This window comes from Palaemon carinicauda, chromosome 40 (assembly GCF_036898095.1).
Source record: "Palaemon carinicauda isolate YSFRI2023 chromosome 40, ASM3689809v2, whole genome shotgun sequence".
In the NCBI taxonomy this organism is placed as follows: Eukaryota; Metazoa; Arthropoda; class Malacostraca; order Decapoda; family Palaemonidae; genus Palaemon; species Palaemon carinicauda.
This window is the reverse complement of record NC_090764.1, coordinates 38917810-38943723: the sequence shown is the minus strand read 5'-3', so window position 1 is coordinate 38943723 and position 25914 is coordinate 38917810. Positions and strand designations below refer to the sequence as shown.

General features: G+C 41.5%; 1 protein-coding gene across 2 annotated transcripts in view; it reads left to right on the top strand.

Annotated features, from left to right (window-relative positions):
• The first annotated feature begins 603 nt into the window (after positions 1 to 603).
• LOC137631707 (CCAAT/enhancer-binding protein zeta-like) overlaps positions 604 to 25914 on the top strand; it is a 118039-nt gene continuing 92728 nt past the window's right edge. The window contains exons 1-4 of one of the 2 annotated variants that reach the window (XM_068363585.1): positions 604 to 736; positions 12309 to 12496; positions 16886 to 17023; positions 20699 to 20807. In XM_068363585.1, coding sequence (XP_068219686.1) covers positions 12335 to 12496; positions 16886 to 17023; positions 20699 to 20807 — 409 coding nt within the window. In that variant the 5' untranslated portion in view covers positions 604 to 736; positions 12309 to 12334. The remainder of the gene's footprint in view (positions 737 to 12308; positions 12497 to 16885; positions 17024 to 20698; positions 20808 to 25914) is intronic. The other variant, XM_068363586.1, reaches the window with a different exon arrangement.

Sequence of the window (25914 nt, the reverse complement as noted above, 5' to 3'; positions counted from 1 at the left end):
AATATTACTCAAATCGTTACTATTTCGTGTTTAATATATTGTCCCTTTCTTTCTTACTCGTTAGTTATTCGGCTTATGATAAATATAAATAAATTATTTGACAATATACATCCCTAGTTTATACAGCTAGTTACGTCAAAATCCTTTTCTAATTCATATACAACGTTGATTTTTGTTTTGACCTCTTCGTAGATTTCTTCTATAGCATCTATTGCATTTGGCTATATTTCATATTCTTTAAATTATTTTTTTCTCTCTCGACTGGGTCACGTGCCTTATTGAAGTCTATTTAAATTGCAATTAAACTTTCTTTCCTTTTTGTAAATTTCTTTCATACAATATTGTAATTATAACCAAGACCTCCTCATCCTATATATATAAGAAGAAGAGGTAATTCCATTGGAAACGTTAACTACAAAATGGTATCAGTCCTTTCTAATTAATTGATTTAATTTATTTAGAAAAATGAAAATTTGTATCTTACTTTGATATTATTACAATAATTATTTTAATAATTATAGTTTTATATATTTTACTCAAAATACTATCCCAGAAAAGGGATAGTTTACTGATTTATGAAAGTGAACAGGACCAAGTAACATGTGTTAATGTTTACATTTTCTCCGAACTGCACTGTAATACGTTCACCCGTGCCCCGTGCACACTACTTCAACAAATGTGTATATTTTAACGTAGTGGATTCCAGTAGATTTTGCAAAATAACATAAAAGTGACGGTAAGAATGTTATTTTTGTAAGTCGTTATTGCACATGTGAATAAGACGCTCAATCTAGCCGTTAGGTGAAGTAATCGGGACGTGAGTACTGCAGGGGATTGGAGTAGTAATTCTGGAGCACCGAAGCTCGAAATATAGGTATAACAGAGGGAAATGGATATGGATGAGGCAATCATTGTCATAGTAATGTAGGCAAGGTTAATTATGCTCAAATCAAAAACAGATTTCAGGGGAAAATACACAATTATGTGATTGACCCATGCAAATATGATAATACACATTTATTTTCATGCCCAAAATAAGGTCAGTCAATGGAACAAGATATAACCGTAGGTATGTTACAAAATCCTAGCATGGATTTGGTTGAATACATGAGTAGGGCAATGCATCTGAAAGAAGAATTAGGAGATATTTAACTTACCATAGTTGGTTGCTAAGACTGATTGTTGTAAGGTATTATCCAAAGTGATTTCAAAGTAATATGGGATGAAATTTAAGATTAAGATTTTCATTTAAATGTTTATGGTATAATTAATACAGCTCAAGGTAAATGTCTAGGAGAAGGCCGCACCCGTTTTTCAAGTATTAACGACGAAAAACGGCAAAAAACAACCAGATTATTGTTGCACAGTGCATAGAAACATGAGGAAATGAATAAAAAAGAAACTAAGACTTAACTCTTACACACATAATGTAAGCATAAACCTACTACTACAATTATGGGGGACCCCAGTGGGAAACGGGGTTTTTGGGTGGGGGGGAGGAGGAGAAAAGTGATTTTTCGGGGCACTACCAAACCTAATACAACCAACTAACCTACCCTGGGGGGCCTGTACCCCTACCTAGGCCTACCGGGGGGGGGCTTCGCCCCCCCTTAAGGCCACAGTGATTTTCAGGGCACCACCAAACCTAATACACCCACCTAACCTAGCCTAATAGCCCTGTACCCCTACCGGGGGGGGGGGGGGGGGGGGCTGCGACCCCCCCCTTAAGGAAACTACCTAACACATCCATCAAACCAAATCCAAAGTGATGGTACTGCTGTATACATCGTTATACTATCACCATTATAATATACTCCATAAATTAATGAAGCTTACCTTAACCTGTTGGTTGATAAAGATGTGCTGCTGCTTTGAGGAAAACGTGAAGCCGTTGCGAAGGTTCCCTGACATGCAGGACAATTTTTATTTTGTAAAATTAAATTGTGTCTCTGGCACAAATCCACTAGTTTTTCAATATAACCCCGAATAAGTAAGAACAATTTCATTGTAACTTAGGAAACAGTCAGGACAAGAAGATGGAATTTCAACTTCTTGTGCAATATCAGATGACGTGCTTGCTACGGCCTCGATGTCTAGGAACGAAATAGATAAAATGGCTGGGTAAGAAAATGTATTGTTGCACTGTGATGGGTAAGAAAATGTATTGTCGCACTGTGATTGGCCAAACGTGAAGACGTCATTGGGAAAGAAAATGTATTGTCGCACTGTGATTGGCCAAACGTGAAGACGTCATAGTGGACTAGTTTGTCTGCGGATTATAGTGGTTACAGGGCTCATTTGAGCAAAAATAAGACAGTCAACAATAACAACAGACTTAGAAAAATCTGGGAGGAAGACAAGAGTAGCGTGAGTTTGATCGTCGATATTTTGACTATTATTGATTTTCACTAAATTATCTCACTGGTATACCATTATATACATACATTCCTACATATTCTAGTAAAAATAAATTGAATATCAGTGATTTCTTCATGCGGCCCTCTCCTAGACATTAACCCGGCTCAATTATACAGTAATAAGGTTAAACGTAGAAGCTTAACCCCTATCTATTTTGTGATAGAGTGCCCGTTGCCTTTTTTCAATTTGTTTCCACCTTATCGAAAAAGTGTATAGTAATGAGGATGCTCAGCGTATCTTGAAAGCTGAGGAAATGATCTTACCTGACCTAATATTGATCAATCTAATGCTATGTTAAAATATTGTGAAGCTCTTTATTATTATTAGGAAAAAACAAAAAAAAAAGAAACCTCGTAGCCTACCGTCAAATTCACTAATTTTGCCACTTGTGTTTTAGATTGATTACGAGTGTTAAGTATCGATAAAACAGGAAAATTTCCTCTGATTGAAGAGATAAAACTTTTATTTAGTTCTTGTGATATTCTAGTTAACTATTAAGAAGGAATTAGAGATTTAATGAATAGATATGGTAATTGAAATTCATTATTTATTTTATGAATTTCACAGACCATGAGTAAATACCATTAATTTTACCAAATGCATGATATTTATAGAATAAAAAAATTGCCTGTCAACATCCAATCATGAATGTCAAACAAATGGCACCTTCACCCCTCAGCTGCTCACAGTACACTAAACTATGAAGTGAGACCAAGTTTTCATATACTGTATTATATATGAAAACTGGCCGATTATCTATTGCAACTTCCAGTTATATCAAGAATCGGCTGAATTTTTTGACAAGCATGAGATCTGTAACTCCTGTTGGATTTTTTTTTTTTTTATGCATTTGATACACAAACCTACTTGAAGAAAGCAATGCATATGATATGTGGGAATGTATTCATGTTTGAATTTTGCTGTTTTGGTGAGAAATAAGTAAATGTGAAACCAAAAATTAAAGTACTTTTTAACTCGGTAAACAGTTGCAAAATTAATGATGTTGAGTGTAGGGCGTATCAAGTCTTGAAATGCTGCAATGGGAATGAAGGGGATATTGCTTCTCTGCTAAGTAAGGACAGACTGACCTAAGTTAGGTTAAGTGGAGGGACCTTAGGTTAGGACATATCCCATAGAGTTCCTTATAACTGAGGCACCATGGTGTACACTGTTGGCTGTGACATATTCTTATCAGTACTTGTCCATAAAAGTACTTTTGTGCCAATTTGTTGATATAGGCTACCCAAATCAGGAAATGCCTGATCCCTTTGTATTGGAGTATAGGCATTTAGCCAGACCTATTAATACTGCATTTAATGATATACTCAGTGGTACCTAGCCTGTTAATATTTACTGTATCCTCTCATGTTAATATGACTGATTAGTTTTTTTTATTCACAATTGATTTTCTTCCTTGCAACTTTTCATGGAGATTTTCCGTATTTTCATGAAAAGTAATTTTCTTACATAACCTTCCTTTAATAATGCAACCCAATATCAGTAACCATGTTTTCCATGATGATTGATGTCAACAATATATTAGAGTTGCAGGAAAATTAAGGGGCTATGTACTAACGGAAGTTACCCTTATCTAACGACCTAAATTGCTGTTCTTTCTTAATGGGTAAAAGGCTTCACCCCTCCCTGCGACCTTTCCCTTTACCATTTTACACTGATGTTGAGTTCTATTATTAAGGGAAGATTAAGCAGGCAAATGGTTTTTTTTTTAGACAATGGAGTGTTTTGGGGGAAAAGTTGCATGGAAGAAAGTTGATTGGAAAGAATAATTTTGTGTGATTGAAAATACCTAGAGTCATTTGTTCCTAAACAAATACAAACCCTTGTTCTTTAATAGGAGCATAATGTGAGCAAAGATGGAACTCTTATTATTATTATTATTATTATTATTAGCTAAGCTACAACCTTAGTTGGAAAAGCGAGATGCTATTAGCCCAAGGGCTCCAGCAGGAAAAAATAGCCTAAGGAAAGGAAATAAGGAAATAGAAAAACTATATGAGAAATAATAATCAATTAATAAAATATTTTGAGAACGGTAATAGCATCAAAACAGATATTTCATAAATAAAGTACGAAAAGACTTATGTCAGCCTGTTAAAAATAAAAACATTTGGTGCAAGTTTGAACTTCTAAAGTTCTACTGATTTAACTACCTGATTAGGAAGATCATTCCACAACTTGTTCACAGCTGGAATAAAACTTCTAGAATATTGTGTAGTATTGAGCCTCATGATGGAGAAGGCCTGACTATTAGAATTAACTGCATGCCTAGTAGTATACGAACAGGATGGAACTGTCCGGGAAGATCTGAATGTAAAGGATGATCAGATTTATGAAAAATCTTATGCAACATGCATAACGAAGTAATTGAACGACGGTGCCAGAGATTAATATCTAGATCAGGAATAAGAAATTTAATAGACTTGTGTTATATTGTGGTAATTACTGCTGGGTGATGGGTAAGTTCCTCTCACCTAACAGTCTGCTGAGCAGTCACTTTGACTTCCCTCACTTCAGTACAGTCAGCCCTCCACCCCTCGTGTCATAGGTTAGGGTTAAACTTGAAATTGAAGGATGCTCTAGCTGGCAAGTTGTACCCTTCATCTGCTGGTAACTATAACTAATGGTTTCGAAAGGTCTTTCAACTTTGCTGAAGTTATATTCCTATTAAAGGACTGCTCTGTATAATAAGGGAGAATATAAAATACTTAAAAAAAAACGTGATTTTTTAAAAATTTTTGATAGTGCAGTTGTTTATGTCAATTATTATTCGTAGACACTTGCTAAAGATAAGGTAACCAACTGACCAAAATCAAATTGGTGGTTGGTATTATAGTATATGAAGATCATATAAAATTGGATTTTAGAGTTCTAATTGAATTAATATCTAAATGCAAGAATTCTTATTACATTCATTGCCTAGTTAGCTAGAGATAGCTAAATCAGGTGATGGTAAAAAGGAGGGGGGGGGGGGGGTTGTGAATAGGAGGTGGGTTGCCAGATATCTAACCCAAAGGATATTGAACTAAAAAACTTTTCACCTTCTGAACTCAGTCTCTTAAAGGATCTTTCCTATATTTAAGGCTTACTGTACAGTACTGTGTATTCTTACTACAGTATTAGTATTCAGTACAGTATGTACTTTAATGTGAGTTATATGTTTCATTTTTTTCAATATTAAACTTACCCGATGATCATATAGCTGTCAGCTCTGCTGCCCGACAGAAAAACCTACGGGCGGAATACGTCAGCGATCGCTATACAGGTGGGGGTGTACATCAACAGCGCCATCTGTCAAGTAGGTACTCAAGTACTCGATGTCAACACAGAACCAATTTTCTCTCTGTCGTGCCACTGGCAAGACCTACTAAATACGCTGTTACTAACTGGATTTGTTTTCACAACTATTTGGTGAAGTACACTATTCCAGTTTTGAGCTTTCGCTATGCAGGGGTTTTATCTTCATTTCAAAACTTGAACTCGTTTTGGATAGATTTAATTATGGTGACAAAGAGAGTATGGACTCTCTTTCACTTTTAAATGGCCGACCCTTCCCTTAGACGGAAGTGTGTTTAGGTTTTTAGTAATTTTGCTTAACACGTTATAGATCTATATCTCTCCGCCTTTATTAGGCCTCTTCGATTAACTTTCCTTTTATTATAAACATATAAAAATAAATTTTTATGTTTTGTTTATATGCGACCTTTCCTGATATAGGCGGTCCTAACTTGGAACCGAAGTTAATCAACGTTGAGCCCGTTATATCGTATTTAACCTTTAAAGAATTTAAAACTTTTTAAATTTAATGTTTTATGAAAGAATTTCTTTGATAGTCTCGTACTGTTTTCAAAGATGAACTAACGTTTAGTTTTTTAGTCTACGCAGTTGGTGACGTTCAGGACGTTCAACTTGCGCTCTATCGTTACGATAGAGAGAGAGTTTATCACGGTTTCACTTTGCAGTAAGAGTAAACCGATTCTAGCGTTTCGTTCATTCTTTCTTAGCTTAAATGGTTTAAATTCTAAATTCAAGGAACTTTTTATTTGGAAAACCTTTTAGTTTTTTCCTTTAGCAAATAACATGTTTTGACGATATATAATTGGGCTCTTCTCTCAGGTGCGAAATCTAGAGAGAAAGAGAGAGATAGAGACGGAGGGAGAGAGAGGAGAAAAAACGTTTCGTTCAAGCGGGTAACGTTGTTCTCGTTTTACTCTTCTCCCTAGTCGCTGTAGGGGAAGAAGGTAAAACGTTTCTAGGGTTTTATTCTTGTTCCCAGGCTATGTGCGGTGAGAGATTGTAAACGTAGTTTATTTGAACTAGTGTTTAGTCTCTTTCCCAGCCACTGAATTCTTTATCTTTATATATGTTTTCTGTTGCATTATACGACTGTTTTCGCAATTACTACCTTTTAATGAAGGGTAGGATTGCGTGTTTCAGGTAGAAATCAGTAAAAGTTTCGATTTCAGTGAAATAAGTGCAAAACAGAAAATCAAAGTGATAAAGTGATATGCGCAAAGTGTTACAGTGTTGCGTCCGAGGGTTCGTCTGTTCGTGCCTGTCGTTCACCTAGTCCGGGACCTCTTGCAAGCTCCCAAGCCCAGGGGAGAAGTAATGTCGAACGACTTATGGGTTCGTCAGGCCTTGATCAACGAACAGACGTTTTTCCCTCCGTGGTTTCGGGCGTATCTACCCAAGATCGCCCCACCCACACAAGGACGAGAGAGCCCATTTACTTCTCGTCTGCGGAAGAGGTTTCTCGTAAGAAACCTTGGACCAAGGTCTCGCAGCTTATTAAGTGCAAGTCGGTCCCTTCCGCGCAAGTCCAACGGCCCAGGTGTAGCCACTGGGTCAGTTCGGACTCGCTGCAGTCTTCCGACGACTGCACACCTCCTGAGAGAGGTAAAGCGGTACCGCAACAGGCAGTAACTCCGTCTGTTGCCGCACCCGCTGTTTTAGACCCTCAGTCACAACGGACAGTAGCTCCGTCTGTTGCCGCTTTTGTAGACCCTAAGTGGTCTTTACTGCAGTCTATGCAGACTCAGTTAGCTGCGGTTATGCAGGAGTTTCGTGCGGAGAAGGTTGACACTGCTCCCGTTAGCCTACAACCTGCCACGGTTGTGCGCCCAGCTCACGCTGAGGCTGCCTGCTCCCACACTCCGGCTGCGGAGAAGGTTGACGCTGCACCCGTTAGCCTACAACCTGCCACGGTTGTGCGCCCAGCAGACGCTGAGGCTGCCTGCTCCCACACTCCGGCTGTGAGAGCTCCTCCACCCATGCGCAGTCGACCCTGCCAGACGCATGCTGACTCCCACAGACGCACGGAGCACTCCGTTGCCGTGCGTGAGCTACCACAACAACGGGAGGGTGGAGTTAGGCTGCCGTGTTTTGACACGGTGCGTCAGCCTCCGCAACCCACTGTGGTTACCGCCACTCGCCCGCAGCAGACTAGTCAGTCAGGAGTTGAGGCTTCCCCACACAGCTTTGGTTGTTGCCAGCTCACAGACTGTCAAGCAGTTACATGACGTTGCCTTCTGGTCTGCTACTAATGCACCAGTGCTGTATGTCCTCACGCACCTGTTGTGGTTGACAGTTCAGTTTTTTGACAGTTCACAGACTGTCAAGCAGTTACATAACGTTGCCTTCTGGTCTGCTGCTAATGCACCAGTGCTGTTTGTCCTCACGCACCTGTTGTGGTTGACAGTTCAGTTTTTGACAGTTCACAGACTGTCAAGCAGTTACATAACGTTGCCTTCTGGTCTGCTGCTAATGCACCAGTGAGACCCTCACTGAGATAACCTAGCTTTTCTCAGACAAGGTTCCTGTAGATGAGAAAGTGCTGTTCTCCCTCCTACTGATATTCCTTTGAGGACTCTGTCATTTGGAGAGGAGCCTTAAGCTGCTTAGCCTCCTTTGGACTTTAATTAAATCATGATGATTTTTTAAGGATCTTCGTCCGGATCTTGTAACTGCTGCTCCTCGTTCGCCTCACGTCAGAACTTACACTAGGCCTAGCTACTTCGAAGCCGTTGTTGTTAAGCTAGTGCTCTCTCGCTCTCCTAGAGAGCGTTACGTCGGCTAAGCGACTGGTTTTTGCAGCAGGAGGAGTTTTAGGGATACAACCTTTTGATTTCCCTTCTTTTTATCTGGCTTATAGAGCGAGAGTCTGATAGGACACGAGAGAAGTTCTCAGCTTGGGAGTTCATGCCTCTGCCCAGGTAGACTTCTCAATTCTGGTAGACTCGGCCAGGCGCATAGCCAGGAGACGCTCCAGTTGTTTACAGTTCAGCTTCTCAACTTTTGTCGAGCCTTTGAAGTTTTGCTGTACTATTATGTCACACATAACAAGGCTTCCAGGGATGGTAAATGGTTCCGCTTCAGTCGCTAACCCCGTCTGTTGCCACACCTGCTCCCGTAGACCCTAATGGGCTTTGCTGCAAGACATGCAGTCCAAGCTTGTGTCCTTGATAGAGGACTTAATACGGAGAAGAACCTTCTGGCCAACAACCTTCCTACCGGTTGGTTGTGCACCCTGTTGACGCTGAGGTATCCTACTCGCGTCCGCCAGTTGAGGTGGTTCCTCCACCGATGCGACCCAGTGTGGGTTGCCAGTCGCACGTTGACGTTAAGCGACGCTCGGAGGTGGTTGTTGACGTTCAGTGTGTCACTAGGAAGACGTTCAACAACCAGCAGAGGTGACTTGTTGTGACGCAGTGCATCAACCTCAGCAACCCGGTAGGGTGTTGACTACACAACCCTGACAGTCTAGACAGTTTCGGGTTGACGCTGTACTTCCTCGCGTCCCCATGGTTGTTGACAGTTCACAGACTGTGCAGCAGTACCATGATATTGCGTCCGGCTTCGTCACGCATCCACCAGTGCGACCGGATTCAGCGAGTCAGACGTTGCCCACTCCGTTGCCGTTTCCTCATCAGTTTCGGATGAGGAACCCTCTGATGAGGACGTTGCTGAACAAGACGATCAACCCCCAGCCCTGCTATCCATCCAGAAGATGCTGAAGAAGGAGCGCTGCCCTGTCAGGCTGTGGATGAGTCTGGTAAGGACACTGTCATCCGTGGTTCATTTTGTGTCACTAGGAAGACTACTCCTCCGTCCTCTTCTATACCATCTAGCTTTTCACTGGAAAAAGGACAAGACGCTAGAAGCGGTCTCGATCCCGGTTTCCGGAAAGATAAAGTCTGGTCTGACTTGGTGAAAGGACTTTATCAACCTTAGAAAGGGTCTTCCCCTGACTGTTCAGACTCCCAACCACGTTCTCTTCTCGGACGCATCGGACGTAGGCTGGGGTGCGACATTAGACGGTAGGGAATGCTCGGGATTATGGAACTCGAGTCAAAGGACAATGCATTTCAACTGCAAGAAGCTACTGGCAGTACGTCTGACCTGGAAAAGCTTCAGGTCTCTCCTTCAAGGCAAAGTGGTGGAGGTGAACTCGGACAACACACGGCTTTGACGTACATCTCCAAGCAAGGAGGGACCTACTCTCTGACATGGTACGAGATCGCAAGGGACCTCCTCACCTGGTCAAAAGGTCTAGACTTTTCACTAGTAACGAGGTTCATCCAAGGCTACTTGAATGTCATAGCAGATTGTCTCAGTCGGAAGGGACAAATAATTCCAACAGAATGGACCCTCCACAAGGATGTTTGCAAGAGACTTTGGGCCACCTGGGGCCAGCCAACCATAGATCTCTTCGCAACCTCGATGACCAAGAGGCTCCCAATAGTTTGCTCACCTATCCCGGACCCAGCAGTAGTTCCTATAGATGCCTTTCTACTAGATTGGTCACATCTAGATCTATATGCATTCCCTCCGTTCAAGATTGTCAACAAGGTACTGCAGAAGTTCGCCTCTCACGAAGGGACAAGGTTGACGCTAGTTGCTTCCCTCTGGCCCGCGAGAGAATGACGCACCGAGGTACTTCGATGGCTAGTAGACGTTCCCAGAACACTTCCCCTAAGGGTGGACCTTATACGTCAGCCACGCGTAAAGAAGGTACACCAAGGCCTCCACGCTCTTCGTCTGACTGCCTTCAGACTATCGAAAGACTCTCGAGAGCTAGAGGCTTTTCGAAGGAGGCAACCAGAGCGTTTGCTAGAGCAAGGAGAACATCCACCCTTAGAATCTACCAATCGAAGTGGGAAATCTTCCGAACTGGTGCAAGTCAGTATCCGTATCCTCGACCAGTACCTCTGTAACTCAAATAGCTGACTTTCTCTTATATCTGAGGAAAGAACGATCTCTTTCAGCTCCCACTATCAAGGGTTACAGAAGCATGTTGGCATCAGTCTTCCGTCACAGAGGCTTAGATCTTTCCAGCAATAAAGATCTACAGGACCTCCTTAAGTCTTTTGAGACCACGAAGGAGCGTCGTTTGGTTACACCTGGTTGGAATTTAGACGTGGTACTAAGATTCCTTATGTCAGACAGGTTCGAACCGCTTCAATCAGCCTCCCTGAAAGATCTCACCTTTAAGACTCTTTTCCTGATATGCTTAACCACAGCTAAAAGAGTCAGTGAGATTCATGCCTTCAGCAAGAACATCGGATTCTCATCCGAAACGGCTACATGTTCTACAAATTGGTTTTCTAGCCAAACACGAGCTGCCTTCTCGGCCTTGACCAATATCGTTCGATATTCCAAACTTATCGTATGGTTGGAAATGAACTAGAAAGAGTATTATGTCCTGTAAGAGCTCTTAAGTTCTATTTAAAAACCTTTACGAGGCCCGTCTGAAGCTTTATGGTGTTCAGTTAAGAATCCATCTTTGCCTATGTCAGAGAATGCTTTATCCTATTTTATCAGACTGTTAATACGAGAAGCTCATTCCCATCTGAATGAGGAAGACCAAGCTTTGCTGAAGGTAAGGACACACGAAGTTAGAGCTGTTGCAACTTCCGTGGCCTTTAAACAAAATAGAATTCTGCAAAGTATATTCGACGCAACCTATTGGAAAAGCAAATCAGTGTTCGCGTCTTTTATCTTAAGAATGTCCAGTCTCTTTACGAGAACTGCTACACTCTGGGACCATTCGTAGCAACGAGTGCAGTAGTGGTGAGGGCTCGACCACTACAATTCCCTAATTCCATAACCTTTTTTAATCTTTCTCTTGAAATGTTTTATTATTGTTTTTGGGTTGTCCGGAAGGCTAAGAAGCCTTTCGCATCCTACTTGATTTGGCGGGTGGTCAAAGTCATTTCTTGAGAAGCGCCTAGATTAGAGGTTTTGATGAGGACCTTTAGTATGGGTTGCAACCCTTCATACTTCAGCTCCTAGGAGTCGCTCAGCATCCTATGAGGATCGCGAGGCTCAGTAAGGAAGACGTACTTAAAAAGGCAGAGTAATTGTTCAAGTCGACTTCCTTACCAGGTACTTATTTATTTTATGTTTGTTATTTTGAATAACTGCTAAAATGAAATACGGAATACTTGGCTCATAATAATGTCAACATGTAATGCTGGTCTCTACCCACCCCCCTGGGTGTGAATTAGCTATATGATCATCGGGTAAGTTTAATATTGAAAAATGTTATTTTCATTAGTAAAATAAATTTTTTAATATACTTACCCGATGATCATAAATTAAAGGACCCACCCGTCCTCCCCAATAGAGACCCAGTGGACCGAGGAGAAAATTGGTTCTGTGTTGACATCGAGTACTTGAGTACCTACTTGACAGATGGCGCTGTTGATGTACACCTCACCTGTATAGCGATCGCTGGCGTATTCCGCCCGTAGGTTTTTCTGTCGGCCAGCAGAGCTGACAGCTATATGATCATCGGGTAAGTATATTCAAAAATTTATTTTACTAATGAAAATAACATATTTTTTTTACAATAAAGATTTCTGTTTCAGGACAGTTTGCAAAGTATCCTTTAGATATGAAGAAGTTAAAATTGGAGACAACAGGAGGTCAGTCCAGTGCACATATTACAAAATTCAGTGATGATGGCTCTATTTCTCTCAAGAAAAAGAATAAAAAGAAAAGTAAATTCAAGATTCAGGACTCGGAAATATCTACTACCACCTATGTAAAACAAGAGGTAAGGAACTCTGTCTGACAGAGAATAGTGTTAATTGCAAAAGTATACAGCACTTTTTCAGAATCATTTCAAGGAATTGGGGCCACAGTACTATGTCATGAAGAATTAGGCACTTATTTTAAAAATGCATGTCAATTAGATGGAGTTTCAGATGTGTCAGTATGATCAACTGACTAAATTTTCAAAAAGATGAAAGAACTGATTGATGGAGTGAGGTATGATATATACTGTATGTGTTTTATGTGAGTCTTCCCACTGCAGTTGAAAAGCTTTTTGTGAAGGAGGAAGTTAACGATTTCACACTGATACTGTAATCTTTTCTTGATTCTGCTTCTATCTTTAAAGTCACAATTGTGATTATTGTTGTTCAGGTACATGTAATTTTAATTCATCGTGCTAAATAAATCATCAATGATTTCTGTTTCTTGATATAGTGATTAACAGTTTGATTCAGAACAAACCCCTATATATATATATATATATATATATATCACTTTGCTTTAACATAACCCCATTGATAGTTGGGCTATCCTGTGGTCAGCAGCTCTCATGAGATAGCCTCTCACCTGGCAAGCATGAGTTTAAGAACTGTCATCTCTTCTCGTGGTATTTTAAAGTCATCCGTACAGATTTTTATGCACCTGTTTATTAATGCTACAATTCATCCGTATTTTCTCATTGGGCTTTTTTGGCTTAATTTATGAAATTTATAAAGATATCTTTATTTTTTCTGACTGGGAGATCTGTAAATATTTTGCAGTAGCTTTTCCTGACCATTGAAAGTACTGGTATACTTTATCCTTGAACTATTGGTTTTTGTCGTTAATTCTGAATAAATGTCACAAACAGAACTCACAAATTCTTTAAATAACTAGTACACTTTAAGTAAATATTATAACTTATTAGATACTAAATATTGAGTAATAACATGTTTTGTTTTTACACGTAATACAAACCATTGACCTTTCATAGGAGTATGACAATCTGTGAAGCTGAAGGTCTGTTAAATTTTAAGAAGGTAAACATTACTGCTTTCTGGGTGATGGAGAAGCCCTGGCCATCTGACAGGCAGCGCTGTCTTCACTTTTACTTCGTCCATAGCTGACTACAAATATACACAGCCGTGTTCCTTGACTTAGCTATCAAACTGATCACTTTCTCTTTATTCAGTGTTTATGAGCTGGTTGTGATGACCGCCTCTAAGCCAGACATGCGGCTCTGACCTGGCAAAGAAGGCCGTAGGTGTGACCGGTAAATGAATAAACTGGAGTTGGACCCTCACGTGCTTTGTGGTTTTTGCAGGGGCCATGATTGTTTGCAGTCATCCCCCTGTGAGGAGTGTAAGGAGTGGCCTCCTGTGCAGTGAGTGGAATATCCAGAAAAAAGAAGTCTAGGAAGCTACAGAGGGTACCCCCGAGCTGATGCCGAAGAAACTCTTTAGCTCTTTCTTCCTTTCTTCAGAAACAAATCCGTCTGTTTTCCCTGCAATTTCCTCTGAGGCTCTGCCCTCTGGGGGACCCGTCAGGGGAAGGTAGATTGTCGTTAACCCTCTGAGAGTGGTTCTGAGAAGGTGGCTGTATGTTCCTCCCTTTGTGGGGGCAGTGCACCCCTCTCTGTCTCTCAACTGTGATTACTGTTAACAACCTTTGCAAGAAGTTGGATCTTTCTAGGTTGTGGCCTTTGCCTGGGATTGCTGGAGCCCCGTCGGCAGAAAAACTTCTGGAGGCACTTACATCTGCTAGAGCACAGAAGTCTTCTGCTGCTGCTTCCCTGTTGGTTCCCCTTGCAAGAGTGCGTGATGATTCTGTTCCTGTTGCAGTTTCTCTGTGAAGGTGCCGTTTCCAGTGACAAAACCCTTGACTTCTGGGAAGAAGAAGAAGGATGTGAAATGTCCCCAGACACCTTTGCCTGCTTTTTCTCCAGATGAGTCTCCTGCTTTGTATGTGCCACCATGATCTCATATGCACGATCATTGCCTACCACTCTGAAGGAAGCGCAAAACAACTGGTTGGTCAGGGTCTGAGGAGATGCCAAATGATTCCTCTGCATGGTTTCATGGCCTTGGGCAGAATGAATTCACAGATACCTGGACCCGAGAATTTACTGCAAAATCTTGCATCTGGCATTCTTTCAACAGAGGAGATTTGACATGCCTGATGGTGAGAGCTCCTCTTCTCTTCCCATTATTCCTGTTGTAGCAGTACTGCATTGACAGTGATTTGGCCTTTGGAGAGACTCAAAACTGAGAAAGCCGTCTTCCCAGTTCTTGAGTCCCCTTCCATGGAATCTTCTTACAGGGCCAGCCTCCAGACAGCTTCCTGGTTTGACCAGTGGTCTGGTGCAGTTGCCTACTTCATCACCTGAGACATTGGTTAAGTACGGTAAGTTGGTCCAATCTTGTGTGAATTGGTAACCTATCAGCAAAAGTCCCTTATCCATCATGCAGTTATCTTCATGTTCTATGGCCTTCAAAGGCAGCTGCAGCAAGGCCCGTAACCCCTACCACGCCTTCGTGATCAGGTTTGAAGATCCAGTTGCCTCCAGAATTTCATCAGGAACTCCAGCTGCTTCTTTCTCCGAGAAAAAACAAATTGTGCTCCACTCTTTTATGCTGCCTAACTTGGCCAGTTCAGTGCCGCACGTGTAGCATGGGCTATCATTCCATTGGGCAATGTGGCTGCAACATAAATTAGAGTAAGGATATAGGTTCTCCTATGACTGATTACCATTTACATGTTATTACCTTCACCTAACACCTGTCACATCTCCATGGTAACACCATTACGTGGTTAGCAGGAATCATCACCTTCTCTCATATATACAGGAAATATCCCAGGAAAGTTAAACCAGCCAGATTATTTTTTCACACGATCTTCTTCTCTCCTAAGGATGAGTCTCCTAATAACCCTTTTACCCCCAAGCTATTTGGAACTTTCCAACCCTTAACCCCCAGGCATATTTTTTTTCAAGCACATTTTGCAATATATTTTTGTTAAATTGCTCTAACAGCCTTAATTTTCATCATAGAGAGGTCAGGTTGGTCTCATTCTTTTGGAAAATGCCTAAAGTTTCTCATAAAGTTATCAAAAATATGCAAAAAAATGTATAAAGCAGTTTTTTGCAAGGACGTACCGGTACGTCCATGGGGGTAAATGTGTGAGTTTTGTGAAACGTACTAGTATGTCCTTTGGGGGTTAAAGGGTTAAAGGACGGTAGTTTGTATTCGTGCAGGAACAAGTTACAAATTTTTTTTTAGAGTAATTTGTATTTTTCCTAACTTCTTTACAAACATGAGTTCTTTAAGTAAACTTCCTACCTCAGCCATCCTACAAGTCTTAGGCCTAAGGTTAAAAGTGTATATCTGAATGACTGACAGGTGGGCACAGCTTTCCTGCCCCTTGTCGGTAGTTATACTTACCTCATTGAATTTCAACAGCCATGCTAACTTCGCTGAAGTCGTACTCCTACTAAGGGATTTTGGTTCGTCCAGTTAAGAAAAATAATTTCTTTAAAATTTTTGGGATTTTCCTTTAATTTGAAAAAATTAAGGATAACTAGGAATTATTGACAAAAAGTAATTAAGTGAATTTTATAGGTTTGTCAATAATACTTGTACTTGTAAAAAGATAAATTTTAAGGTAATGGTTTGTAGTTTCATGTATTATTGTGATATTGACTTGACTTTTCCCACTATTTGAGAGAGAGAGAGAGAGAGAGAGAGAGAGAGAGAGAGAGAGAGAGAGAGTGTGTGTGTGTGTGTGTGTGTGTGTGTGTGTGTGAGTCCATGCAAAAATTTAAGCTATCATCTAGGCACTTTTTGACACTGCCTTAAAACCTTACTAAGGCTGTCTAGAGTTAAGACAAATATATCAATAAAAAAAAACAAGTTGGCAACTCTCATATTAAATTGCCACCTATGCTTCAGTTGTCTGTGATTATTGTTTATGGGCAGTTGTGGAAAATTGTGGCCCAATTTCTCACATATTTTTTGCAAGAGTTGTTCTTTCTGGGCCCCCTGCCCACCCCTTTCATGCCTAGAACTGTTGTTGGTGTTCTTTGATTATATCTATAATAGACTTTCACAATTCTTCTCTGCATGTAAATTATAAGCTCACCTGTGTTCCCTTATATTTAGAGGCAGTTTTCTATCACTTATTTTATAAGTTTTTGTTAATATTTTAATTTGACATGCAAACATTTTGTCAGGATCTGTGTTATCAGGCTCTCAAATAGTTGATTTGAGGAACATTTTGAGCCTCATAGGAAAAAATATTTTTTTTTTATTGGAATTTAATGTCTTTTGATGATTACTAATATAACTTCTTTAAAATATCCGATATTTTTAATTTATTCCAGAGTTAGTGCTTAAAATTGTATTTATGTTTTCAGTTGCCAGTACCTATTGACAAAATAAAGATTGAAAAAAATGAGAGCAACAATATTAGAGTCAAGTTGAGTGCACTCTGGCTTAACTACAAACCTCGTTCAACTACTCTGATTAAAAGTGGAATCACTTGGTTTGAGCAGGTAAGCAATGTTCCCTTTTCATAAGTTTATTTAGTAAACTGTAGACTGTTAAGGATATGGATTTTTTAATGGCTTCTCAAATATCCTTTTGTTCACCATGTAGTTTTTATTTCTGTGATTGAATTTTGTGAATAAACATCACCTTAGGATAATCTATCTAGCTCGGAATCTTCAAAACTGCTTAATTTTTAACCACATTGGCAACCCTGTGACCTTGTATTCTGTTTCCCCATGTGCCACACTGCTGACTGTTCACTCATCTTGAAAATTGTTTGTTATTGAGCACCCAGGCTGTTAAGAGCTTGAGAGCCCTGTTGAATTTTTAGTTTCCTTTTAGCCCAGAGAGCTTTCATTATTCAGGATTTTGTTGGTTCTTGTGTAATACCAGTTACTTATTAATGTTCTTTTATGAGATATTCTTGTGTGGATTTTCATTGATAGGGGTAATTTTTTGTGCAATTCTGTTGATAATTTTATGCATCACAGAGTCTCAGACAATTTTGCAATCACTTCTTTCATTCAGTTAGGAACTGCTCTTTCTGCGGGAGTAGATAAGTTGCAAGGAGAATGAACTGTGTGATAATTGTGCTAATTGCAAAGGTAAGGTGTTTGCTTTGCTTTCCTTGGTACTTGTGTCTTGAGTGCATTTGTTAAACATTTAAGTCCTTATTTTGCAAATGCCTCATAAGGAAACGAATGTCTTTGCTTAGTGTTGAATTACTTATATTTTGTCCTTTAGGCCCCAAAGTTTCCATGGTCACTGGGCCATTCTGCATTGGAATACCACTTGTTCTTTGTTATAACAAGTGCTTCCACTTATTCCAACTTTTTATTTATGTTTGAAAGATTTTGTGATTTTCATTCCTTGGGATTGCCATTCATTTGTGGCTATTTGCACCCCCCCCTCGCACCGTTTTTTATTCCAGTGAGACGGTTCATTTCTCTTGAAGCTAGTTATTTAGACAAAGTCATTTCAATTAAAGTTTTCAAACTGACTGAAAATTTTGAGTTTGCTTTTGTCTAATAACTTTGTTGATTTTCTTCCAACACCTCGTCAGGTACCTGTTGATTGTACCCAGGGTAAAGGTGCAACTGATTGCCCGACTTGTGAGCCCCAACTTGTCGTAGGTTTAGTGAGGAACCTGCCCGAGCCGTTGCCTGAATGCTTGCCTTGTACAGGTAGATGCCAAGTCTCAGCTTGATATGTATTGGGCGACTTTCTGTCGGTTTGGCTGGCTGCCTTGTCTGGGCTTCCTAATTTTCCAAGACCTCAGGTTTGTTTCTTGAGGGTTTACTGTTCTTTAAGTTTCCGAAAGGGCTTTGTCACCTTCGTGACGAGCCCCCGTTTTGTCTGTCTTTCCTGGCGGCTCGTAGCACAAGTTTTTTATTTCTTCGGAGGTCCAAAGGTCTGTGTGCCAAGTTGTTGCCCTTTGGAATTCCTCTCTTTTGGTCACGGGGGTAAGCAGAAGGCTGGTACCATGGGGCTTTGTCTTGTTCTGTTTCCTTCGTTTCTCCTTGCCGGGTGCCTCTTCTCGGTTTTTGGCACCACGGCTCCCTTGTTGGCGAATTTCCCTAATGCAGAGGGATCCTTGGTGCTTTGGCAAGGAGCCTCTTGTGACATCTTTTTATGTGATTTTATTGAACAGGATTTGATTTGTTTGGAGAAGGGGACAGTCTTGGTGTTTTTCGTCTCATTTTTTTACTTTTTGACGCCTTTGGTCTGCTTGGTAGCGGTGGTTTTGAGAGATCTCTTCTTTTTGCTTTTCCTTTCAGTTTCGTCTCTTTGTCTCTCTTCCCCCAAGGGACGGTATCAGTGAGGGAGCTGTTTTCTCTTCTCAATCCTTCTGGTTCTCCTTTATCTAGGAAGCAATGCCTTCTTTCGATTCTTTGTTTCTGGAGTAGGGTATCCAAGCGGGGAAGTTTGCTTTGTCCATTGTCAGAGTTCCTCCTTGGTCTTTTTGATCCCAGTTGATTGTCTTAGGATGATTTTTGTTTCATTACTGTCGGGTCTTGTGACCAAGGATTTTCTTGTTGCTCCTTCACCCTGGTGTTGAAAGATCCTCTTTCTTGGTTCTGGGACTGTCTCTATGATGGGATGGGTTTCTACAGTCCCTCCGGACCTCCTGTGTTATTCTTACACCTCGAAACTGATAGGGATATCTTCTAGGATTGAATGGCATTTCAGTCTGGTGGTTCTTGGAAAGAGGGTTCTTAGGAATCTACGCATCTCGTGTGGAGTGTTGAGTCAGGTCTTTGCTGGTTCTCCAGTTCTGATTCCTCCCTTTTCTTGGCTCTCACCTCATTGGGGTTGATAAGCCTTAGTTGATCCCTGAGTCAGAAGGTTTTCTACATTTTGAGAAGGAGGTGGCATGTCACAGCTGTTTTGTTCCCCACTCTTCCTCTGAATATCAGTGTCAGGTTTGTGTTGCTCTTTCTCAGGGTCCCTAAAGTGTCACTTCTGATACTTCTGCTTGACTGGAGAAGTGTCCCAGGCTTTTGCCTTTCCTCAGGTTTCTCTTGTGGGGCCTTCTTCTTTGAGGTAGGGCAACCTGGGTCCCAGCTTGCCCCTTTATGGCCTCGAATTAGCCATTGGTGCTCTGGTGATCACCTTTACTTCCTGTATAACTACTCTTTCAAATGCTTTTTTGTTGACCAGGCGGACATGAGTCTTTTTATAGTTTATATATGACATATTTGTTTTTGACGTTGTTAATAGTTTATATATGACACCTCTGTTTTGACGTTGTTGCCTTCTTTAGAATGATTTATTGTTAATTTGTTCTCTTCATTTATTTATTTCCTTTCCTCACCGGGCTATTTTTCCCTATTGGGGCCCTTGGGCTTATAGCATCTTGCTTTTCCAACTAGGGTTGTAGCTTGGATAGTAATAATAATAATAATAATAATAATAATAATAGGTAGTTGTACTATGTTATTATTAGGTGTCTTATTAAGCAATATTGCTTTTTTGTCATCTCAATATTAGTTTATGATTTTTTTTATCTTGAACTCTTATTGCTTTCATTTCTATCCAGAACTTCATTAGAGTATGCACACTATGTAATTTTATAGTAATTTTGATCTTTTTGGAAAAATTATGGGGAAGTTTTACCTTTGCTATTTCCATACTAGACATAACTGGGCACTATGATTTACTTTGATACAACAATATATGCCATCATGTATATCATGAGGCTCATTTAGAACATAGTAACTTTTTGTTTAAACTTCGGAGACTTATGATATGTTATATTGGATTGAAATGTAGCGACCTTGTTAATTCTTTCAATCTGAAAAATTAACTTTGAAAACTGTTAATAATTTGCTTTGGGAATTTTGTGAATTATTAAGGGATCCAGAATTACTTTAGCACACTTGTTTTTTTATTAATAATTGTTTTGAAAGTTTTGTATAATACATTTTCTACTCAATTGAGGTTCTACAGTAATAACTTCTATATTCTCACAAGAAACTAAAGATTTTCCTTTGTTATTAGAGGTTTGTCAAGTGAATTATGGATACTTGTTTTTTTTTTTTTTTTTTTTTTTGCTTTACCAGTATGTCAGATTTTACACTACAATTATTTTCCCATTGTGAGAAAGATTTTTAAGAAGTGTAGAAATCTATGCAACTATTTGTGTTATGTAAATGTTCAGTTATCTTATTTCTTTACAGCTTAAGGAAGAGAATTTAGATGAAGACATAGTTGATACTTTAACCAAGAAGGAATTAAAAGATATAGCCTCAAAAATTCTTAGCCAAGATGCAGAAAATTACAAGAAAAGTAAGTTTCTTCCTCTTTTTGGATTTATTTTTGGAATGCATGGTTACCAGGTTGTCTATTTATATATTGCTTGAATTAAAGGAATTCTCTAAAATTAACTATTGTTCCAACACAGAGACTTACCTCGAAACACTTTCTTAGGAGTTACCTGGAACGATCAGAGTTTTGTGTAGTTTACCCCACTCCCATTTTCTATAGTGGTAGGCCTAGTGGAGGAATACGTGCCCTGAGGGTAATACCAAGGTAGGCCACATGTTTCCCAGGTCGTAGCCCTTCAGTAAGTTTTCTGGTCGTATCGCGGTATCTCACGACGCTCCTCTGTTCTCAGTGCGACCCTTTGTGTCTCGTGGCCACGTGGTTACCACATGGTCTTTAGTGCCTTACCCGCGCGATTAGTGCTTTAGCAGTGTGCTTTCACTTTCATTCCTTTGTGCTTTCGTTGGTGTTTAGTGCTCTCTATTTGTTTTGATTTGAATAGTTGTTTATGTAATGATGCTGTAACTTATTTTATCCAGCTATCGTAATTTTCCTGTTAAACTTTGCCTTGTAAAGTAGAACCTCAGTAATTGAACTTAATTTATTCAAGGATGGTGTTCAATTACTGATTTGTTTGAACACCATATTGATTTTATTAATTTTACCCTTTAGAATTAATGTAAATGTCTGATTGGTTCCAGACAAAAAAATCGGTTATTATAGACCATTTCTACTCAATGTTTACTGTAATTTACATGGTAGCAGGTTGGCCAGGGCACAATCCACCCATTGAGATACTACTGCTAGAAAGTTATTGGGTCCTTTGACTGACCAGACAGTACTACATTGGATCCCTCTCTGTTTACTGCTCATTTTTCCTTTGCATACACGTACACCAAATAATCTGGCCTATTCTTTCCACATTCTCTTCTGAATCATACACCTGACAACACTAAGATTACCAAACAATTCATCTTTGCCATAGGGGTTAACTACTGAACTGTAATTGTTCAGTAGATACTTTCCTCTTAGTAAGGGTAGAAGAGACTCTTTAGCTATGGTTAGCAGTTCCTTTAGGAAAAGGACACTCCAAAATCAAATAATTGTTTTCTAGTCTTGGTTAGTGCCATAGCCTACATACCATGGTCCTCCACTATCTTGCTTGAAGGTACACTCTTCACACTATTCTATCTTATTTCTCTTCTCGTTTTTAAAGTTTTATAGATTATTTATGAAAGAATTACAGTAATGCCTCAAGATACAAAATTAATTTGTTCCAGAGGGGCTTTTGTTCCATGATTTTTTTCATATCATGAGTCACGTTTTTCAATATTAAACTTAGCCGGTGATTATATAAGCTGCAGCTCTGCTGCCCGACAGAAAAACTCTACGTTCAAAATACGCCAGCGATCGCTATGCAGGTAGGGGGTGTACATCAACAGCGCCATCTGTCGAGCAGGTACTCAGTACTCAATGTAAACACAGAACCAATTTTCTCTCTGTCGTGCCACCGGCAATACCTACTAAATTCGCTGTTGCTTACTGGATTGGTTTTCACAGATTTTGGTGAAGTACACATTTCTAGTTATTAGCTTTCGCTTTGCAGAGGTTATCTTCAATACATCCTTGCTTTCTTTTATTGATTTTGGATTATTTGTTGACGACTTTGGATAGATTTTGAATTCCCCTTTGACTAATTCAAGATGGCTGACCCTTCTCAAGTCCCTAAATACAGAAAGTGTAGTGCTAGGGACTGTTCAAGGCGTCTTCCGAAGGCCTCTATCGATCCGCACACCGTTTGTTCCAATTGTCGGGATAAAACCTGTCAATTGGAAGATCGATGTGAGGAATGCGTTGGGCTTTCGGAATTCGATTTTCTCGAATTCCTGAAATATTCACGTAGGCTAGAGAGAGATAGAGTCAGGAGAAGTTCATCTCGCTCCGTTGATATTTCCTCTCCTCATGCCCCACAACCTTTTCCTTCCCCTGTAGTGGTTGCTCCTGATCCCCCTTCTAGCACTCAACAACCTTCGATGGCAGATATGATGCGTGCCATCCAGGCTCTGGGTGAGAGAGTCGAGTCATTGGCGAGTGACCGTAACCAACTCATGGCAGACATCAAGGAGTTGAAGGGTAAGAGTGCAGTGGGTAGTGACAAAGTGAGTGGTAGTGTTGTGGAAAGTGTTGTGGATAGTGTTGCGCTTGAGGGTTCGTCTGTTCGTGCCTGTCGTCCTCCTAGTCCGGGACCTCTTGCAAGCTCCCAAGCCCAGGGGAGAAGCAATGTCGTACGACCAAAGGGTTCGAGAGGCTTTAATCAGCGAACAGACGTTCCCTCCGTGGTTTCGGACGTATCTATCCAAGATCGTCCCACCCACAAGAAGACGAGAGAGCCCATTTATTCCTCGTCTGCGGAAGATGTTTCTCGAAAGAAACAATGGACCAAGGTCTCACGGCCTCTTAAACGCAAGTCGGTCCCTTCCGCGCAAGTCCAACGGCCCAGTTGTAGCCACTGGGTCAGTTCGAACTCGCTGCAGTCTTCCGATGACTGCACACCTCCTAAGAGAGGCAAAGCGGTACCGCATCAGGCAGTAACACCGTCTGTTGCCGCACCTGCTACTGTAGACCCTAAGTGGTCTTTGCTGCAGACCATGCAGACTCAGTTGACGTCAATAATGCAGGACTTTCGTGCGGAGAAGGTTGACGCTGCACCAACCGCTAGCCTACAACCACCCACGGTTGTGCGTCCAGTGGACGCTGAGGCTACCTTCTCCCGCACTCCAGCTGTGAGAGTCCCGCCACCCATGCGTTCCAGTGTACCCTGCCAGCCGCATGTTGACGTTCAGCGACGCACGGAACCTTCCGTTGACGTTCGCGAGTTACAACAACAACCTAAGTTGTTTTGTTTTGACGCGGTGCGTCAATCTCCGCAACCCAGTGTGGTTACCACTACTCGCCCACAGCAGACTAGACAGTCAGGAGTAGACGCTTTGCGCCCCCGCGCTGCTATGGTAGTTGCCAGCTCACAGACTGGGCAACAGTTCCATGACGTTGCGTCCGGTGCAGTCACGCATGCACCCGTGCTGCCGGACTCAGCTGACCAACCAACTCCTACTCCTTTGCCGCTTCCTCCTCAGTATTCAGATGATGGACTCTCTGATGATGACGACGCTGCACACATTGACGACCCGCATACGGACATCGACGAACCCAAGACCACGCAACCCTCCTTGGACTTTAGGAAAGTTCTTGCACTGTTCAGGGAGATGTATCCTGATCAGTTTGTTTCTGCGGCCCCACGCTCACCTCCATCTGAGTTCGCTTTAGGCACGCAGTCATCCGCGCTTGCCTTTACGAAGCTCGTCTAAGAGAGCTTTAAGAGTGTTGGGAGAATGGATGCAGTCCAAAAAGCACCTTGGGAAGACAGCATTCACGTTTCCCCCTGCGAAACTCTCTTCCAGATCGAGCGTCTGGTATGCCACGGGAGAAGTTCTCGGCTTGGGAGTTCCTGCCTCTTCCCAGGGCGACTTCTCAAGCCTAGTAGACTCTCCCCGCAGGCTAGCCATGAGACGCTCCAAGATTTGTTGGACTCCTTCAGACTTAGACCATCTGATGAAAGGAGTGTTCAGAGCCTTCGAGGTTTTTAACTTTTTGGACTGGTGTTTGGGAGCGTTGAGCAGGAAGATCTCCCCTTCTGACAAGGAAACTTCCATGCTCATTATGTCCTGCATGGACAAGGCCATACGGGACGGTTCCAGTGAGCTTGCGGCTTCGTTCGTTTCCGGGGTCCTCAAGAAACGGGAAAACCTTTGCTCCTTCTTGTCAGCTGGAGTAACACAGTGTCAGAGATCGGAACTTATGTTTGCTCCTCTCTCAAAGTGCCTTTTCCCAGAAGAGTTGATAAAGGAGATTGCTGCCTCCTTGATTCAAAAAGACACGCATGACCTGGTTGCGTCATCTGCCCGCAAAGCCACCCCTTTGCCTACCGTGTCTAGACCCAGGATGGACACTCCAGCGTCCAGGTTCATTCCGCCCTTTCGTGGCAGAGCCTCCAGCAGAGGAGGTGCTCGTGCCGAAGGGAGACGTGGGAATAAGAAGAAAGGTACCAAGTCCTTTAAGGGCAGAGTCTGACTGCCACATTCTTCAGACAGCAGTGGGAGCCAGACTCAAGAACTTCTGGCAGTCCTGGGAGAAAAGGGGCGCAGATGCACAATCTGTGAAATTGCTCAGAGAAGGGTACAAGATCCCGTTTGCTCGCAAACCCCCTCTAGCAACGTCTCCCATCGACCTCTCTCCCAGGTACAGAGAGGAGGACAAGAGACTAGCTTTGAAGCAAGAGGTGTCCCTCTTACTAGAAAAGGGAGCGGTAGTCAAAGTCCGGGACCATCAATCCCCGGGCTTCTACAACCGTCTCTTCTTAGTGGTAAAGAAGACAGGAGGGTGGAGGCCGGTGCTAGACGTCAGTGCTCTGAATGTCTTTGTCACAAAGCAGACGTTCGCCATGGAGACGACAAAGTCTGTTCTAGCAGCGGTCAGGAAGGAAGACTGGATGGTCTCTTTAGACCTAAGGGACGCTTACTTTCACGTCCCCATCCACCCAGATTCCCAACCTTTTCTAAAGTTCGTTTACGGGAAGGTTGTCTACCAATTTCAAGCCATGTGCTTTGGCCTAAGCACGGCTCCTCTTGTCTTTACGAAACTGATGAGGAATATTGCCAAATTCCTGCATTTAGCGGACATCAGAGCCTCCCTCTATTTGGACGACTGGCTTCTAAGAGCTGCTTCCAGTCGTCGCTGTCTGGAGAATCTAAAGTGGACTCTAGATCTGACCAAGGAATTGGGTCTCCTGGTCAATATGGAAAAGTCCCAACTGGTCCCATCCCAAACTATAGTGTACTTAGGGATGGAGATTCACAGTCAAGCTTTTCGGGCTTTTCCGTCGGCCCCCAGAACAAGTCAAGCCCAAGGATGCATCCAGAACATGCTAAAGAAGGACCGATGTTCAGTCAGACAGTGGATGAGTCTGATAGGGACGCTTTCATCCCTGGAACAGTTCATCGCGTTAGGGAGACTGCACCTCCGTCCCCCTCAATTTCACCTAGCTGTGCACTGGAAAAAGGACAAGACGCTAGAA